Source organism: Chiloscyllium plagiosum, unplaced genomic scaffold (assembly GCF_037043375.1).
Source record: "Chiloscyllium plagiosum isolate Xiang-an unplaced genomic scaffold, Cpla_swu_hap1 HiC_scaffold_37, whole genome shotgun sequence".
NCBI lineage: Eukaryota > Metazoa > Chordata > Chondrichthyes > Orectolobiformes > Hemiscylliidae > Chiloscyllium > Chiloscyllium plagiosum.
Window position 1 is genome coordinate 21,272,347 of NW_028270175.1, and position 19,310 is coordinate 21,291,656.

Sequence of the window (19,310 nt, forward strand, 5' to 3'; positions counted from 1 at the left end):
CACCCAACAGCTGGTCAGAGGATTATTTGGTCAGAAACACTACTATGAATAGACTGCACCCAACAGAGAGACACCATAGGATCAGGTGCACTCAAAACTGGCAAGTGATATCTGGAGTCACTGGGGCCAGTCAGGCAGACTACAGCCGCAGTATGGCAGGAGACAAGTGCAGCAAAAGCCACTGCCAACAAGGGAGCACTCCTTCTGACTCAATTATAAGGCCTCAATCTCAAGCCCATAGGAAGGCCACCAGCATTCACGTTGCTTCTTCCCAGGGTCTGAAAAGTGGCCCACACACCATCAGGATGTCAGCAAAGACAGGATGAGGCTCAACTGGCTATTTAATTGACCCAATTGACTTAAGGACATGGGGATTGTCTTCTACCTTCCTAGCCATCGTAAAAGCTATGGTGGCAAGAAAACTAAAGGCATGCCATCCCCCAATTTCTCTCTAATGTAACGTGCCCACCTCCCCACCTGTTGCTCGACAGCTAGTAAAGTCTTTTTGCCCAAAACATCGATTTTCCTGCTCCTGAGATGCTGCCTGACCTGCTGTGCTTTTCCAGCACCGCACTCTCGACTCTAATCTCCAGCATCTGCAGTCCTCACTTTCACCTCGCTGGTAAGATATGCTTATTTTCACAATTTATTTTGAAGATCAGATGTCTCTGATACAGTAAATGTCGTAAATCTCTTCTTTATACAAAGAGTCTGAGTGGAGCATTGTACTTTTCTTGAGTCTGAAACAATGACTGGAGTACATCATTCTGCCCCCTTAGGTTTATCTCATATGAAGAATGAGATTTATTTTTCCGAATGCAAACTTTTCTTTGGAGAGAGAATGACCTAGTGGTATTGTCACTAGACTATAAATCCAGAGACCCAGCTAATGTTCTGGGGACCTAGGAGGGCGTGGGGCAGCACGGTGGCTCAGTGGTTAGCAATGTTGCTTCATAGCACCAGGGTCCCAGGTTAGATTCCATCCTCGGGCGACTGTCTGTGTGGAGTTTGCACATTCTCCCAGTGTCTGCATGGGTTTCCTCTCACAGTCCAAAGATGTGCATGTCAGGTGAATTGGCCACGCTAAATTGCCCATAGTGTTAGGTGCATTAGTCAGAGGGAAATGGGTCTGGGTGGGTTACTCTTCGGAGGGTCAGTGTGGACTTGTTGGGCCGAAGGGCCTAATTCCACACTGTATGCAATCTAATGTAATTTAAATCCAACCATGGTGGTGTTTGAATTCAATAACAATCTACTGGTCACATTGTTGGTTATCGGAAAAAACAAAATCTGGTACATTAATGTCCTTTAGAGATGGAAGTTGCCATCCTTACCTGGTCTGGCCTACATGTGATTCCAGACCCACAGCAATGTGGTTAACCCTTAACTGCCCTCTGGGCAATGGGGAATTGATAATAAATGATGGCCTAACTAATGATGCCCTCATTTCATGAATGAAGAAAACAAACGCATAGTTTAAGGATAAACTTTTAAAACAACAACAAATGCAAATAATCCCGTGCATTAATCACAGCTGGCTCACTACCAAATTTTATTTGTATGCAGTGAATGGAATGCACTGTCTGCAACAGTGGTGGAAGCAGATTCAATTGCACTTTCCAAATGGATGTGGTTAAGTACCTGAAGGGTGACATTATAAGTAAAGAGTGTAGTGGCACTAGCTAAACTGCTCTGCACAGAGCTGGAACAAGCTTATGTTTGAATGGCTTTCTTCTGTGCCATAACCATTTTATCATTCAATCACAACTGGTTCAACTGAATCTCCTTATTAATCACAGTTAGCTAACCACAAGCCAACAGATAAATCATAATTCTCCATTTTTTTTGTCACTTGTTTGTAAAGAAATAGCTAGAGTTGATTGGTGAGAGATAGGTACAAAGATAGTCAGTATTAAGGAAATGAAGTCGAGATAGAAAAGCTGAGGGAGAGAAGTAGGCACAGGAAGTAAAAAATACAAAGACCAATGAGACTTTAATCAAATTTTCTAACTTTTTGTCATTGCTTCTCGTGCATTCTTCATTCAGTAGATCAGATTATAAATTAGGTTATGCCAGCAGAACAGCACCAATAAGGTGTCATTGTCTGATAAATGATATGTTTCTCGCCAACAATGCAATCACATCAAACTATCTTCATAATTAACTGAAAATGGTGTCCTCACATAACAAATGAATGGTCACAGGGTGCTGCAGACCTCTGTCACTGCGCAGTAAGGCAGAACCTGTAGGAAGGTTCCTCTATATTCTGGTTTGTCATAGGCACTGAACTGTAATTCAAATCAAAGCTCATCTCGAGTTTGTTGAACTCACTTATGACAGCAGGGGTGTTAAAGTATCAACTTCCCAAAGCTAGTGGAAAGTTGCCCAAGGTTTCTGCTCCTAATCATTATTCTATAACCTAAGAAAAAAATAGACATATTGGATCAGAATAGGATTAGCTCAACAATGATACCTCCTTAACATGCTGACTCTTTCTGAGTAGACTAATGTGCATGAGAGAATGAAACACTGGTTTCATGACTTCTAAGAGAGGTCCAAAGGGAAAAAAATGTAACTAAAAATCAAGAAATTAGATTATTTTGTTGTATATTTTGGTGCAGGATGTAATACCTAAAGTATCAGATGGGTTACTATAAATTTAACATGCACAACTATTCATGAATAATAATATGAAAAATGACTTACATGTTTTTTGTGTAAAGTTCACTTTGACTGGATCTGTAATGAAGAGATTGAAGATGCGTCTCTCATGAATTCCACAATAATGGTGGTGCAAATCACATGAATAGATTCCTTCATCGCCCAAGCTAAGGTTAGAGATTGTCAGTGAAAAGTCACCATCAGCAAATGCGGTGTCTGATATATTCATCCGTTTCCTGATAAACTGAGGACCATAAGATCGCTGTTCCCCAGAAGCATAGAGGTCAATCAGACGGTCAGCCTGGTCATGCCAAACACCAGGAGGTGATCTATCCCAATGGACCACCTGTTGCTCCTCTTCGCTATGTCTTTCCGTCCAAATGTGGTTGTGATTTTCACAAGACAGGACTACAGTTGAACCAACTAAGGCCACAATCACAGTCTTCTCTCCATCCCACAGCTTCCTCACCTTTTTTGCTACAAACAGAAAGCAAACTCAGTTAGAAGTTATGTAAGTAATAAATACCATTCAAACTGTGGTATTGCACAGTGAATAGTTTTGGCTGAGTGCAGTTAGAGCTCTGGAATGCAAAGTATCAAGATATGGACACATAATTCAGTCTTAACTTTAAAGTGACACAATGAAACCTTAGTTTTATAATTTGCTATTTAAATTTCTATGCTGCCCTTTTTAAATGGAAACTGCCTTGTAAAGTTATTACACTCTAATTACACCTCATTTCCAATGGGGGCACTGTTTACGCCTCCACTAGCAGATGGGAGCATGAATGAAATATTTACATAAGCAGTTTATATGAATGTAGACAGAAAAAAATCCATAATGGAAAATGTAATGGAAATTCATGCAGGTAGTCTTTTAACATATTTATAACTAGATAATTAAAGATGGTAAAATAGGTCAGGCAAAGATTAAAACTCTGGAATACTTGTTTCAGGAAGGTTAAACAGTAACTTGGGTTTGCATGTGTGCAATAAATCTGTGGGAATGCCTGCATTTGATATTGGGGTCAAACCAGGTTCAGTAAGTCTCTACTCAGCATTGCTTAGAAGAGGAACATTTGAGGCAAATAGCAAGCATTTAACAAATAGTTTATCTATTTATAGTCTAATTGTCTAAATGGCAATGCTCATAATGCTGTTGTTGAATGAATATCAAATTTCTTCTGGAAATTATAGCTAGTTCTGTATTTTAAGAAGGATAATGAATTAAACACATAAGCATGACCAGGTAGGAGAATTACTGCCTGTGAAACTCATCGTTGTATCGAAGAGAAATACTTTTGTTTAATGCATACCATTACTATAAGGCTGAGCCAAAATTCACTTAGTCCTAATGTGAATATACATCACACAGTATTCACAGCATTCACAAAATAGAGACATGATATTTGTACTTGGACAAATACAATAAGCGTGATGAGCAAACTAAATCCTTATACTTCACTTCTGTAGACCTCACCAAGGTATTTGATGCTGTGAGCAGAGATGGACCTTGCAGTTAATTTTACTTGACACCTTAGGCAAGGAAACAATCAAATTTGTACCTTGTATTCCAGAGGTTGGAGGGAGATGTCAAAAACTAATAGCGTCATTTAATTCCCAATAGCATAATTTTAGCAATCAGGCAAACTCGAAAAGTGAATCAACACAAATTTGAAAGTAAGAGAGTCACATTCTCTCAATACAGCCTCCTTTTCAACACTCAAATAGGTGCCTTTCGCTTCGATAGGGATTTCCTCACACAACCATAGCACCATCTTCGAAGGCAGAATTTCCATTTGCAGTATCCCTCGAGAGAAGTCCCTCCCAGCTGATTCTTTCAAAATCATTCCAGATGGAGGAATTATGCTTTATTTTTCTCCAATTTTATTTTTGCCTTATTGATAATGTTTCCAATTGTCACAAAGTTGGTCCTTTTCGCAAGGATAATATGTCCTTGGTTTTTTTTGAGGGGTCGTAAACCAGCTCCCGGCTCTGAGGTGACTAGTTTGGTACAGAGATGAGAAAGGATTTTGAGAGGCTTTTGTTTATATGTAAACAGATGAGACTTCAGGCCAAAGTGGTCATGTTTTAGATGCGACCTGTATAATGAAATGGGAGTGGTCAGTCCTGAAAACTGAAGTTAAGTTAGAGTCAGTGCGGCAGGCGCTGTGTATGAAACAGGCTGATGAACTGTCTCTCCTTGTGCCCTTCTAAGTTCGACCTGGAAGCCTTTGTTTCATTTTTACCCTGTGTTTAAGGGGGTTTGGTTATTGGGACTGTTGTGTATTTTTGGAGCAGCTTAATTAAGTCTAGTTTGGATAGACTAAGTTCTGTGGTTATTCTATATTCTGTTCTTTGTGTTTCATTCTGTAATTTTGTGAATAATTTTTTGTCTGTTTTAAAATCTGGTGGTCAACCTAGCTAACTTACTCCGGGTAATTTTACTGTACACTTACTGAAACAAATTGCAAAGTTATGATCTGGGTTGCCTGCTTAGGAATGTTTTGAGTGGTCTGGCCTTATCCATAACACAATATATACTTCCCTATGATCAGTCGTGGTCAAAGGTGACTTCTTCCAATCTTTTATTTTTCCTTCTGAACTCAGCTACTGGGATGGGGCTACATCAGCCAGTAGTTGCAAATGTAATTGATTTGCCTTCTTTGATAGTGTTCAATATCTTGCCTGACAAAAAACACAAATCTTAAATCATACCCCCTTTGCATCACTGTTTGGATCCATTCATATACAGGGCTGTCAACAGTTTGCTTTCATTGAGAGCATGTAAGAAAACGTGGGGAAAATATTATAGGTTGACAACTTGCCACAAGTTTTATGTCTGACAGGATGAGTGTGCTGAAAATCAGACCACACATCTCCATGAGCTGGACCAAAAGTATAAATGTTAATGATCACAAAAATAATTAATTTGTTTCTCTTTATTACTGCTTCCTAGGACAAAAAAGACTTTCTCACCAGTTTCTATTTTCCCCAATAGATAGCAGGTTAGTTAGACACAAGTCTTACAACTTAAATTAATAGTTCAGCTTTCAAGGTTTGTAAGGACATCACAGATATTGATTTTTGGACGTCTCAGATTGTCAGGAAATGGTTCACTGAGATATTTCTTCAACTGGATTTCTTTAAAGTTTATACTGTTACTCAGAGAGAGCCATCACCACTAAGCCCAGCCACCTTTCAAATCTCAGAAGGTTTGTCCAGCAATCATAAGCAGTAAATCAATCTTTTACCTTTCATTTTAAAAATTTTCTTTCAAAGATTTTTGGCTTTTTGTAAACAGCAGGCAATCCCCAGTTCTTTTGACCTTTCAATTTTTACACCCAAAAAGTCACATGTTAAATCCTCTGCAACCCAGAAATGATCCAATTCTCAAAACCCATAAATATGTGTTCCTAACATGCATCATGGAATGAGATTATGTGATTAAGCTTGCTAATTGCCTAGAAGATGAAGATTAATATAGGTTGGCAGTGTCAAGCTTAGAATGGTTGTATCATGGAAATGCACCGAGACTAGATCATTTTGAGAGAAGAGGAACACAACAGCAGCTTGCAGCTTTGTACCAAAACGCATTGTGTGATGCTCTTCAGACGTGAACAGAGTTGGTTTAAGTTCAGTTGAGAGAAAAGTTGCCAGAAATACATAATATCCTGTAACTAAGGGCATAAATATGGGGGGGTGGGGGGGGTTGGTGGTCAAGTACCTTTTACCATAGAATCCCGACAGTGTGGAAACATGCCCTTTGGCCCAGCAAGTCCACACCAACCCTCCAAACAGTATGCCACCCAGACACATTTCCCTACCATATAACCCTACATTTCCCATGACTAATGCAGCTACCCTATACATCCCTGAACACTATGGGCAATTTAGCATGGCCAATTCACCTATTCTGCACATCTCTGGACTGGGAGGAAACCAGAGTACCAGGAGGAAACTCACGCAGACACGTGGAGAATGTGTAAACTCCATATTGACAGTTGCCTGAGGCAGGAATCAAATCTGGGTCCCTGGTGTTGTGAGGCAGCAGTGCTAACCACTGAACCACTGTGCCACCCTTTTGCTGTTCAATACCGAGAATTAAAGTTGTTGTGAGCAGCTTTAGTCCCTGATGGGCACACTACTTTTAAGAATACAGATATGATAACTTGCTTGTACCAAGTAAATGTTCAATAAAACTTTAAGTTAATTTATCCCTACTGTTCAATCCTGTTATAATTCAAAACAACACTGAAAATCTAAACCCACAAAAGCATTCAATTTCCAACCCCAAGACTGGCTGTAGTCCTTTCCAGAAAATAGGGTAGGTTAAAAGGCAAAAATCACTTAAAGCCCATCGTAAGTGGAACACCCAAGAAAAGCAGTGAAGAGCATTTACTGTTTCAACAAAAGTAATAATAGAACCATTTCTGGTAGGACATATTTGTGGGAAACTTTTTTCCGTTCACTGCATTTACTGTAATCTCTCTGGAATGCACTATGTATTGTTTATTGAGTGAGTAACCAGAAGATGTTGTTTATTGGCAAAATGTTTATATGCATAATACTTCACAGTGATCAGTATAAAGTTTTTGCAGTATTCTAATAGATTGATATCATGTCATCAATAAACTTGTGATTCAGTTGGAGTATTTCACCCAACAAAGATCTACCATTCACATGGTGTGATCAATCATATCCACAGGTCCATACTTTGTGACTGAGTCTGGCAGGTTCTAAATTTGGGGATACTTGCGAAGAATGAAAGCAGTGACACAGAACAATGCTTGCTGGCATCAGAACTCTGCAACTTGTGAATATAGTTAACTCACTTCAAATCCCTTAATCTTTATAATCTGTACAACACAAAGCTTAAATAAATACATTTTCCTCAATGCACTCCCCTGGATCGATTTGGATATTTAGCTGGTTTGAGAAATAATGGAGAGTGGGGGATATAAAAATTGAATAGAATTGTTGAGCCCTACCCACCTTTTCTTATTTTTCATTCCTGTGATTGCATTTATTTTTGGTGATATGAAGTTAATAAGCTCAGTTTTAATTGGAAGCATCACTGTGGCTGAAATTTATAATCGATACTATCAAGAACCAGAGATGTGATGACTTGATTGTTCAGGACAAGTAATTCAGGAGATGGAGAATGTGTTGCAATGTCCCACCTTTTAAACCCATCTAAAAATCCTGAGATGAGATGCAATGGGCATCAACTTTCAGAAGAGAATGTGCTCCAGAGTCCTAGCTCACACATATAATCCAGCCAAAATTAAAGTTTGAAAGGATTGTTCATTCTCTGGAAATAACACAATACATCTCTGAAGTGACAATAATTTCCACATATCTCTTGTGTACTTAGGTGCAAAAGAGTTTATGTCTTTTGTAAACTCATCTCTTTGTCACCATCACACAGATCTCTTCATTAATGTTATGTTGAAAGAATTCAGATCAGTGCTCAAGATGGAGCATTGTTTTCCAATTATTCAAATGAGGTGATTTTTGCAGGTTAGAATATTGCTAATCTTAATTGTGCTATAAAAAACTTGGATTTTCAGTTGTACCAGGACAGACGAGAGAGATGTGTCGACAAAACAGTCAAAGGATTACACTGAAATTATAACATGAAAAAAAAAATTCAGCCCAACTAGCCTGTGCTGGTGTTTATGCAGCAAGCAAGCAGTATCGTTATTCCATATGCAAGCCCGAGTTCCACACGCCTTAATTCGTGTTTCCTCCAACTACCTATCACTACCTATTCTTAAATGTTGACATGGACAGCATATTTTGAATGGCGAAGTTTCCTGCCCACCATCTGCCTTTGCTAAACATAGCAGTCTCAATGCCACTTCACATTCCAAAGAATGTCAACTTAGCCGGAGATGGAATCTCTGCTCCTCTGAGGTGAAATTTCTGTCCAAGTAGGATGCTGACCTTTTTGACTGGCTGGCTACTCTTTAGACCCAGCAGGGGCACTTGCAGCAATGGCCAAATCATGGGTTAGAAGCAGTGACTGGATTCCAAGTCACAGAATCCAAGATCAGATAAAGTGTGGGAGTTTCATGGCTGGGAGGGGAGGGGTCTCGATGAAGAGGGCTTGGTGTAGGGCACACTCATGAAATCAAACCTTGGGGGAGAAAAGGGGACTTTTGAGGAGGACAGCCAGTGTGGCATGGGACCCTTCATAAGACCACAAGACGTAGGAATTCGGCCCATCGAGTCCACTCAACCATTTAACCATGGCTGATGGGCGTTTCAAACCCACTTACCCGCACTCTCTCCGTAGCCCTTAATTCCTTGCGAGATCAAGAACTTATCAATCTCTGCCTTGAAGACACCCAACGTCCCAGCCTCCAATGTGCTCCGTGGCAATGAATTTCACAGGCCCACCACTCTCTGGCTGAAGTAATGTTTCCTCATTTCCATTCTAAATCGATCCCCTCTAATTTTAAGGCTGTGCCCACGGGTCGTAGTCTCCCCACCTAACGGAAACAAATTCCTATCATCCACCCTTTCTAAGCCATGCATTATCTTGTAAGTTTCTATCAGATCTCCCCTCAACCTTCTAAACTCTAATGAATACAATCCCAGGATCCTCAGCTGTTCATCATATGTTAGGCCTACCATTCCAGGGATCATCTGTGTGAATCTCCGCTGGACACACTCTGGTGCCAGTATGTCGTTCCTGAGGTGTGGAGCCCAAAATTGGACACAGTATTCTAAATGGGGACTAATCAGAGCTTTATAAAGTCTCAGAAGTATGTTGCTGCTTTTATATTCCAACCCTCTTGAGGTAAATGACAACATTACATTTGCTTTTTTAATCACGGTCTCAACCTGCAAGTCAACCTTTAGAGAATCCTGGCATAGCACTCCCAGATCCCTTTGTACTTTGGCTTTATGAATTTTCTCACCGTTTAAAAAATAGTCCATGCCTGTATTCTTTTTTTCCAAAGTGCAAGACCTTGCACTTGCTCATGTTGAATTTCAACAGCCATTTCCTGGACCACTCTCCTAAACTGCCCAAATCTTTCTGCAGCCTCCCCACTTCCTCAGTACTACCTGTCTGTCCACCTAACTTCGTATCATCGATGAATTTCACCAGAATGGCCCCAGTTCCTTCATCCAGACCATTAATATACAAGGTGAACAGCTGTGGCCCCAACACTGATCACTTGTCATCAGCTGCCATTCCGAAAAAGAACCTTTCATCAAACTCTCTGCCTTCTGTCAAACAGCCAATCTCTAATCCATGCCTCGAACACCATGGACAATCACCTTAGGCAGCCTCCCGTGAGGCACCTTATCAAGGGCCTTTTGGCCAGGAGATTTATCAATTTTTAGACCTTTTAGCTTTTCTAGCACTTTCTCTTTTGTAATGGCTACCATATCAACTCTGCCCCTGACTCTCCTTAATTGTTAGGATATTACTCATGCCTTCCACTGTGAAGAGTGACACAAAGGACTTATTAAGATCTTCAGCTATTTCCTTATCTCCCAGCACCAGCCTTCCAGCAGCAATTTGGAGCGACCCAATTTCGACTTTTGCCTCTCATTTGTTTCAAATGTATTGAAAGAAAAGTTTACTATCATTTCTAATATTACTGTCTAGCTTACCTTCATATTTGATCCTCTCCTTCCTTATTTCTCTCTTTGTACTCCTCTGTTTGTTTTTGTAGTCTTCCCAATCTTCTGATTTCCCAGTGTTCTTGGCCACTTTATAGGCTCTCTCTTTTTCTTTGATACATTTCCTGACTTCCTTTGTCACCCATGGATGTCTAACCCCTCCCTGGATAATCTTTCTTTTCTTTGGGATGAATCTCTGTATTGTGTTCACAATTACACCCAGAAACTCCTGCCATTGCTGCTCTACTGTTTTCCCCACTAGGCTCTGCTTCCAGTCAATTTTCGTCAGTTCCTCTCCCATGCCCCTATAATTACCTTTATTTAACTGTGACACCATTGCATCCAATTTTGCCTTCTCTCTTTCAAACTGCAGACTGAACTATACCATATTATGATTGCTGCCTCCTAAGTGAGCCCTTACTTTAAGATCTTTTATAAGTCTGGCTCATTACATAGAACTAAGTCCAGAATACTCTGCTCCCTTGTGGGCTCCATCACAAGCTGTTCCAAAAAGCCATCCTGTAAGCATTCTGTGAATTCCCTTTCTTTGGATCCACCGGCAGCATTATTCACCAAGTCCACCTGCATATTGAAGACCCCATGATCACCGTGACCTTGCCTTTCTGACATACCCTATTTCCTGGTACATTTTCCGTCCCTGGTCCTGACCACTGCTGGGAGGTCTGTACATAACTCCCATTATGGTTTTTTTGCCTTTGTGGTTCCTCAACTCCACCCACACAGACTCCACATCATCTGACCCTATGTCATTCAGTGCTAGATTTAATCTCATTCTTAACTAACAAGGCAAGGACATCCAGCCTCCTTGTTTCCTGCTTGAAGCCCAAACAGAGTGAGATTGAACATCTCTTATCAGCTTCCAAGCTGATGTTAGACAGGAGGCGTCACTTTTTTGGCCGGACTTTAATTGATACAAGGTCTGGCAAACTGCCTTGGGCCTTGCCCAGGCCACATAAAATTGTTGACAGGGGAGGGGTCATAGGAAGGGCCACCCAGATTAGATTAGATTACATTACATTACATTACATTACAGTGTGGAAACAGGCCCTTCGGCCCAACAAGTCCACACTGACCCGCCGAAGCGCAACCTACCCATACCCACTGACCTGCATACTTGCCACTGGTGAACCGCAAAATTCTACCCATGTTCTCTCTGTTAAATCATCTTCAAAATAGCACTTTCCACAATCTCAGATATATAAGGTTTCTTGAACTTTCTGTTTTGAATTGCTTCTGTTTAATCTTATGTTTATATCTCTTATTCTAGAATAGTACGTCAGTGAAAGCAATCTCTTCTGACAGTAACTTCCAAACCCATGACTTCTTTCGTCTAGAAGGACAAGGGCAGCAAATACATGAGAACATCACTACTTGCAAAATCCTCACCAAGTCACACAACATCTTCCCTTGGAAGAAGATCATTGCCATTCCTTGTTTGCTGCAGGGACAAAATACTGAACCTCCCTACACCCTCCCTACCTCCCTGGGTATCTCTACACCCCTAAGATTGCAGTGGTCCAAGAAAGCAGCTTGCCTCTGCCTTCTTCAGGGGCAGTTCAGGATGGGCAATCATGCTGGCCTATCTCGAGATGCCCACTTAACATTCTGCTTCAAACCATTCTGCCCTTCATAAATTTAATAACTTCATTTTCTTTGTTTGTACAGAAACAGCCTCAAGTCACCTCAATAAAAATAGACTAAATGTTTCCTTCAATCTGTGCCCATCTTTCCACCCTACGCCATTCCCACTTTTCTCTTACCTGATCTGGTGATATTAAGTTGTATTTTGACTGTTTCGTAAAGGTGACAATAATGGTGGTGAAGATTGCAGGAGTAAATCCCTCTATCATTTATTCTAACATCTGTAAAAGATGGAAAGTGATTAAAATTATTTGAGGCAGTGGATTATTAAAATATAGCTTAAAGACTTGAAAGCATCACACATAAAGTATTAGCTACTTCTATTATCACTTTCACAGTAGAGAACTAATGATCAGCTTGTCTCAACAATGAGAAGACTTACTCCCCAATAAAATTTCCAAACCAAACCAATTACTTTATACACTGCTCATGATATAATATGAATTTCACAGCACTCATGAGCTTTTGATCAGGAGTCTAAAAATTTTTGCTTCCTGATTGAATATAATGCACCATCGCCAAGTATGAAGTTCTTTTGGTTTTTATGAAGTTTAAATATCTGTTTCTTTTAATTTCCATGAGGGGAGAAATGGCTGAGGTTTGTTGGACAAATAGACTAAAAAGTATGGTGTACACTAAAGTGGGAAACATCTAAATAGAAGATTCAGAGTGTTCAACAAAACTATATTTCATGAAAAAGCAAAAACTCAGTGAAAAATAATCATCTGTGGTTTACTGGGGAAATTAAGGATAATATTAGATAAAAAGAGGCTTATAATATGCAAATAATAGAAATAAGAATCATAGAATCCCTGCAGCGCAGAGAAAGGCCATTCAGCCCATCAAGTCTGCAACAATCCTCCGTAGAGCATTCTACCTACCCACTCTCAACCTATCCCTGTAATCTTGCATGTATTTGCTAATCCAACTAGCCTGCACATCTCTGGACATTACAGGGCAATTTTAGCATGGCCAATCCACCTAACCTGCACATCTCTGGACTCATGAAAAGAAAAATCGACTTGTATTTACCGAGTGTTTTTCACAACTGCAGGACATTCCAAAGCATTTTATGGTCAATGAAATACATTGGCTAGCAGCCAACTTTCACATAGAAAACTCCCTCAATCAGTGTCATAATAATCAGATAATTTGTTTCAATGCGGCTGATTGAGGGATAAATATTGGTCAGCCCACCAGGAGTAACTCTCTTGTTCTTCAAAATAGTATCATGACATATTTTACAAACACCTAAGAGGGCAGACAGGGCCTTGACTAAATGGCATGCAACAGGGCAGCATTCCCTCAGTACTGCATTGGAGTACCAGCCCAGATACAGCCCAAGGATTGGGAGATTTTAAAAATCAACAAAGGGTAATCAAAGGTAATGCAAAGGGAAAGGATAAAACTGGAAATTAAACTAACCCGGAATATAAAAACAGATTCGAGGAGCTTTTACAAGTGTGTAGCTAAAGTAAACACTGTTCTTTTAAGAGGTAGATATATAAGAAATCATCATGGGAGATGAGGGAATGGCAAAGATGTTAAGCAAGTATTTTGTGTTTGTCTCCACAGCAGATAAATCATATACCAGAAGTAGAGTTTAAGGGTCTAATGAATGAGGAACTTGAGTTAATGTCAGAAGAGGAAAAGCATTGGAGAAACTCAGGAGATTAAAAGTTGACAAATCCCCAGGACCTGATGGCCTATATCTACCAATATCTATCCACCTAGATCTGAAAGAGGTAGCTGCAGAGATCTTGGATGCTCAGGTTGTAGTTTTCCAAAATTCCCTCAATTTTAGAACTGTCCCAGCAAATTGGAGTTGGCAAGTGGAATACTGCTATTCAAGAGGGGAGGGAGGAAGAAAACATAAAACTACAGATTATATAGCCTGACATCAAACATTTGGAATATTTTGGACCTGTTTAAGAAAATACCAACAATGCATTTAGAAAAATCATCAGATGATCAGACAGTGGGATTTTTTTGAGCACCTAGTCTGTCCAGTAGATAAGAGATAGCCAGCAAATCTAAACTTAGATTTTCAAAAGATTCCATTAGATGCCAAAGCAGGTTAATATGCAAAAGAAGAGCTCATAGATTCAGGTTTATATACTAGCATAAAGTGTGGTTTGACTAATTGAAAGCTGTGAGGAAACAAACTCCGAATACAGTGTTGATTATTTAGAACTGAATAACAGTTGAGGTCTTAATCAGTAGTTGTTTTAGTGTGGTAGAAGGTTTGTGGTTACCAAAATGCCAAGGAGCCAGAGTAGTCTAGTGGTCATCTCTGAAATGTCTTTGATGTATGGTAGGGTGATTACAGTCTCTGGGTGTGTTGTGCCTTCCTAGTTAGATCCATTGTGCAGGAATTGGCAAACTGCTTATCGGAGAACTGTTGTTCCTGAATTCCGTGTTTCTACACGGCTTCTTGTAGTTCCAGGGTACTGCAGTGTGTTGTGGTTCGTTTTAATAGTGTCATGATGCAGCTCCGTTTGTGGGTGTTGGAATGGTTGCTTCTGTAGTTGAGTATCTGGTCAGTGCGTGTGACTTTCCTGTAAGTGCTGGTCTGCAGTTCTCCATTGGCTTTTTGTTCTACCATGACATCCAAGAAGTGAGTCGGCTATTGTTCTCTTCCACTTTGGTGAATTTTATACTGGAGAAGAGGATTTTTTTTTATGTTTGTGGCTTTCATATAGTTTGTCGTGTTTCGGATTGATAAAGGTGTCATCCACATAGTGGACTTAAAGATAAAGCTAGATCGTGGGAAAGGCTGCTTGTTCTAACCTCTGCATAACTGCTTCTGCTATAAGTCCTGATATTGGTGATCCCATTGGCATCCCATTGATTTGTTTGTGCATCTTGTTGTTGAAGGTGAAGTGGGTTGTGACACACAGGTCCAGTAGTTTGAGGATGTTTTCCTTACTGATGGAGTTGGTTCTAGTGGTGTATGTATCTCTGGTTTGTCTAGCAGTGAGGCCAGCGGTTCTTTGGCTAGATGATGTTTATTGATGTGAATAGGGCCGTTATGTTGAAGGAAACCATGACCTCATCGTTCTCCATCTTGGTATCTTTGAAGATGCTAAGGAATTCCTGGATGGAGTGGGTTGAATCTTCCACCAGATATTTTAGTTTTCATTGCAGTTTCTTTGCTAGCCCTGTGTGTTGGTGTACTGGAAAGTGAGGCTGTGGGTCTTGGTGAGACCCCTGTTTGTGTACCTTTGGTAAGAGTATAACATTACATCTTCTTCTCACATTCAGTAATTAATAAACCAACTCTTTCTGTTCATTCAAGAAAGCCTAGTTAATTGGCTCTTTGTAAAAGGCAAGTTCATTTGGCTCTGAGAAAAAAGATATACACAAGGAAAGGGATCGTTATTAAATTAACCTTGTTGCAACCAACCAAGAAGGCAGGTGAATAACCGAAGGGAGCTTTAACCATTTGGAGTACCCAGCTAGAACCATAACAAATCAGGAAACCTTGTCAGGGTCCTGCTTATAAGAATACCAAGGATCGACATGTAGATGAAGAACAGGAAAGGACTTAGGATGGGTTTTTTTGAGATGCTGGGAGTAATGGTGCAGGTGTGACAGAGGAGAGAGAGGAAACAGTAGTGGCTAATCCACTCAGCTAGGTAGCAGAACAAAAGGCATTAGAACAGGATGCTATGGTTAGTTGAGGAGGATGAGAAAGGATAGAGCACTGTGGTCAGAGTCAGAAAGGATCTTATTTGTAACTCTGACTGGGACTTTTTCAGTGCCGGTCAGGGTCAGAAACCGAACTGATGAGATTCAAACATAGAGTTGCAGGAAGGAAGGCATGCACTTGGCAGAAAGCAAGATGCTCAAAGACTTAAAAAAGATATTGGAATTTGATTAAAAATGATAAACTGCAAGATCAGATGAGTTCAGGATGGGTCTTGTGAGGGGGTGGGGGGGAAGGTAATAGTCATTTGGAAATGAAGAGTAACATTGTTTACATGAGGGAACTGTTTACTATGTCAACTAGAATTGAACCAGAAAAAACAAGTCATAGTTATACAGTATGGAAACAGACCCTTCATTCAACCAGTCCATGCCAAATATAATCCCAAACTAAACTAGTCCCACCTGTCTGCCTCTGGCCCATATCCCTCCAAATGTTTGCTACTCATGTACTTATCTAAGTGTCTTTTAAACATTGTAACTGTGCCTGCATCCAACACTTCCTCCGGAGTTTCATTCCAAACACGAACCACCCTTTGTGGAAAAAAATTGCCCATCATGTTTTTTTTAAATCTCTCTCCTCCCACCTTAAAAATATGCCCCCAAGTCTTGAAATCCCTCATCCTACGGTAAAGACACCTCTCACTGCTGATGAAGGGCAATTTTCCTGCTCCTCGGATGTTGCCTGACCTGCTGTGCATTTCCTGTACCACTCTAATCTTGACTCTAATCTCCAGCATCTGCAGTCCTCACTTTCACCTAAAAGACACCTATCATCAACCCAATCTATACTCCTTTTGATATGACTAATCATAGCATCCTGTTCTAATGCCTTTTGTTTTATAACCCAGCTAAGTGAATTAGCCATTGCTTGATCCCACTGTTTCCTCTCTCTCCCCTGCCATATGTGTATCACTACTTATGGCATCTCCTCTTCTTCATCTACATACCACTCTACAAGGTCACCTCTCAACCTCATACGCTCCAGTGGGAAAAGTCCCAGCCGATCCATCCTTTCTTTAGAACTCAAAACTTCCTTACCTGGCAACATCCTGGTAAATGTCTTCTAAATCTTCTCTAGTTTAATAATATCCTTCCTATGATCATAATTAAGTTAGAATAGGGTTGACAGGAGGAAGTGAACATGATTAATTATCACAGTTCATGATGGGAGAGGTGAGGAGCAAGAGACAGATGTGAAATTCGTAACAAATGAAAACTGAGCAGAAATTTGGCATTGTGGACAAAGGAAAGGCAGATTGCAGACAGACAACGGAATAGATTACCTGATTTGCAGTGACACAGAAGTCTTTCAGCTCCATGCACTTGTCAAAGGTGAAGGAAGGGGCCAGAAGATAAGGGTTAAAGAAGGTTTGGTACTGGAGACAAGAAGTCTTGGTTAATTTTTTGGTTTCCAGGATAATTCTGGAATTATGTGTGGTTTTAGCAAGTGGCAGTTCAACTTCATAATGTTTGATGTGTTATCTAATGATAAATGGCTGCATCAGTGCTGCACCAGATGTGCACCAATAGAAAAACAATTTGATTGAGTACCAAAAACAAAGAGCAATGCAGAATACATTTCTTAGAGTTGGCCATGCAAAACCAGGAAGAGCAAATCAGAATGGAGTAGGGCTGTTTATTTTTGGGGGGAGGGGCCCAAGCCAGTACCGAACTACTAGCTTTAAATATCTTCAGTGAAAAGAACTTGGGGTCTCTGACCATTCAGATTTTGGTGCATGTGAATAAAGCACAAACCAACCAGGGTTATTTGGCAGTAAGTTAAACATTTTATTTAGAGTTGTAATGAAGCTGGTTGAACAGGAAATGGAAGAATTTACACTGGTGTGATATAAATTGCTAGAGACAAATATTTGGACAGTGTCAGGAGTTTTACTCAAAATCTTAACCCTTTCCATATCTAATCAGTGAAATCTGTGATGTTGATAGGAAATGGTGAAATCTCAAATGAGCAGGTGATTATCAGCTTGACAAATGTAAATTTCAAAAGAATTCTTGAACAGTATCAATTTATAAACATATTCTGTATTTATTCTAGTGGACATTTATGATTTATCTGTCCTTTGCTAGGTCTCACTGATAACACTGACTTTAATTCATCTTCTAGTTCCCTGCTATCTGGCCATGTACTTGGTATCATTTGCAAACCATGACATTCCACTTGCAACATCGGTGATAAATGTGAGCCAAAGTCTCATGTCAAATGTCAATTTAAATCTACTACTGTGGATCACTGCTCATACTTCTTATAATTTATTATCTAATTTATATGCTCCTTTTTTACAAGAATATTTCCCATAGCCACAAGTCTCTTTGAAAGTGCCTTATCACGGTCCTATTGAAAGTCCTAATATTTCATACCCATCTACCCATTGTGTGGCATTCTTAGAGATTCCAATAAATATTAGATGGTTTCAGTCTTCGCTGAATCCCTGTTTAGATAATAAATCCATGTTGGCTTGAAACATTTGCTTTTTTCTTATCTTTTATCCTTGCCCTTTGATGATGTGCCCTGGCTTTTTTTTCTACTGTAGATAAACTGATTTGAAAATTATATCCTATGTCTAGCCTTAATTGAAACATTATTCTGATAAGAAACTACACCAATTTTAGTCACAAATCTTCTACTTCTCTTCATTTTTTAAACATCTTTGATGTTTCAGTTGAGGGCCACCTTGTTCCATAGACAGTACTTCTTTACCCCACTTTATTCTAGAAGTGGTGCAATTGTACCTCAGCATATTCTACAGGCATGTTCTATACCCAACTTATTCAATAGGCAGTGTTATTGTATCTCCCCAGATCAGATGAAAATGATCTCTTTACTGCAATCTATTTTACAGGCTATGCCATTAGACATTACATTTTACAGGCTGTATAACTCTACTCAACTAATTCTTTAGCTGTGCTACTTATACCAGTACATTCTACAAGCAGCATCACAGTACTCATCTTTAATCTATGGAATATATCACTGCAGCCCCATCTTATTATACTGGCTGTGCCAATTACAATAAATAAAAGTGCCGAAAATAAAAATGGGAAGGCAGTTTGCTTTTACCCTTTATCACTAAAGAGAAGTTTCCAGTGGAGAACGCAGAAGTTGACATCAGTACTCTCCCTTGGTTGTAGCTGTTATAGAGCCGCTGGTCCCCTGCTGAGAACATATCAAGTACACGGTCGACTTTGTATTCACCATTGATTGAGAACCAGTCCCAATGAGCCACACGTTGTCGGTCATTCAAACGATCCTGGGTCCAAACTATTCGTTGACTGTAGCATTGCAATATCACTTCTGACCCAGTGGGAGCAGATATGTTTTGGTACGCCACCACAACGCTATCCGGGTTCATTGCATTTGCAGGAACTAGAAAGAGAAGTAATATTTTGTTGATTACTTCACTATTAACATGCATATAGAGATTCATGCAGAAATTTGTATTGGGTGTTGGGACAAAATGAATCAAACATCTGCTTGCAACCAAATTAACCAGCAGGCAAGAAATCCAATACTGCCAAGGACAAATTTTTAGCCTATGCAAAGCTTCCTGAAATGGGGCTGTGAGCTAAAAGTTATTGTCTGCAGCTCTAAAGCAGTAATGGCTGCTCCTAAATTC

At 39.9% G+C, this 19,310-nt stretch overlaps 1 protein-coding gene across 4 annotated transcripts in view; it reads right to left on the minus strand.

The window, feature by feature from the left end:
• Positions 1-19,310, minus strand: part of LOC122540343 (matrix remodeling-associated protein 8-like) — a 62,452-nt gene that overhangs the window by 25,269 nt on the left and 17,873 nt on the right. For all 4 annotated transcript variants that reach the window (XM_043675920.2, XM_043675921.2, XM_043675918.2 and 1 more), the window contains 3 exons: positions 18,755-19,060; positions 12,084-12,185; positions 2,707-3,138 (listed from right to left, as the gene is read on the minus strand). In XM_043675920.2, coding sequence (XP_043531855.1) covers positions 2,707-3,138; positions 12,084-12,185; positions 18,755-19,060 — 840 coding nt within the window. The remainder of the gene's footprint in view (positions 1-2,706; positions 3,139-12,083; positions 12,186-18,754; positions 19,061-19,310) is intronic.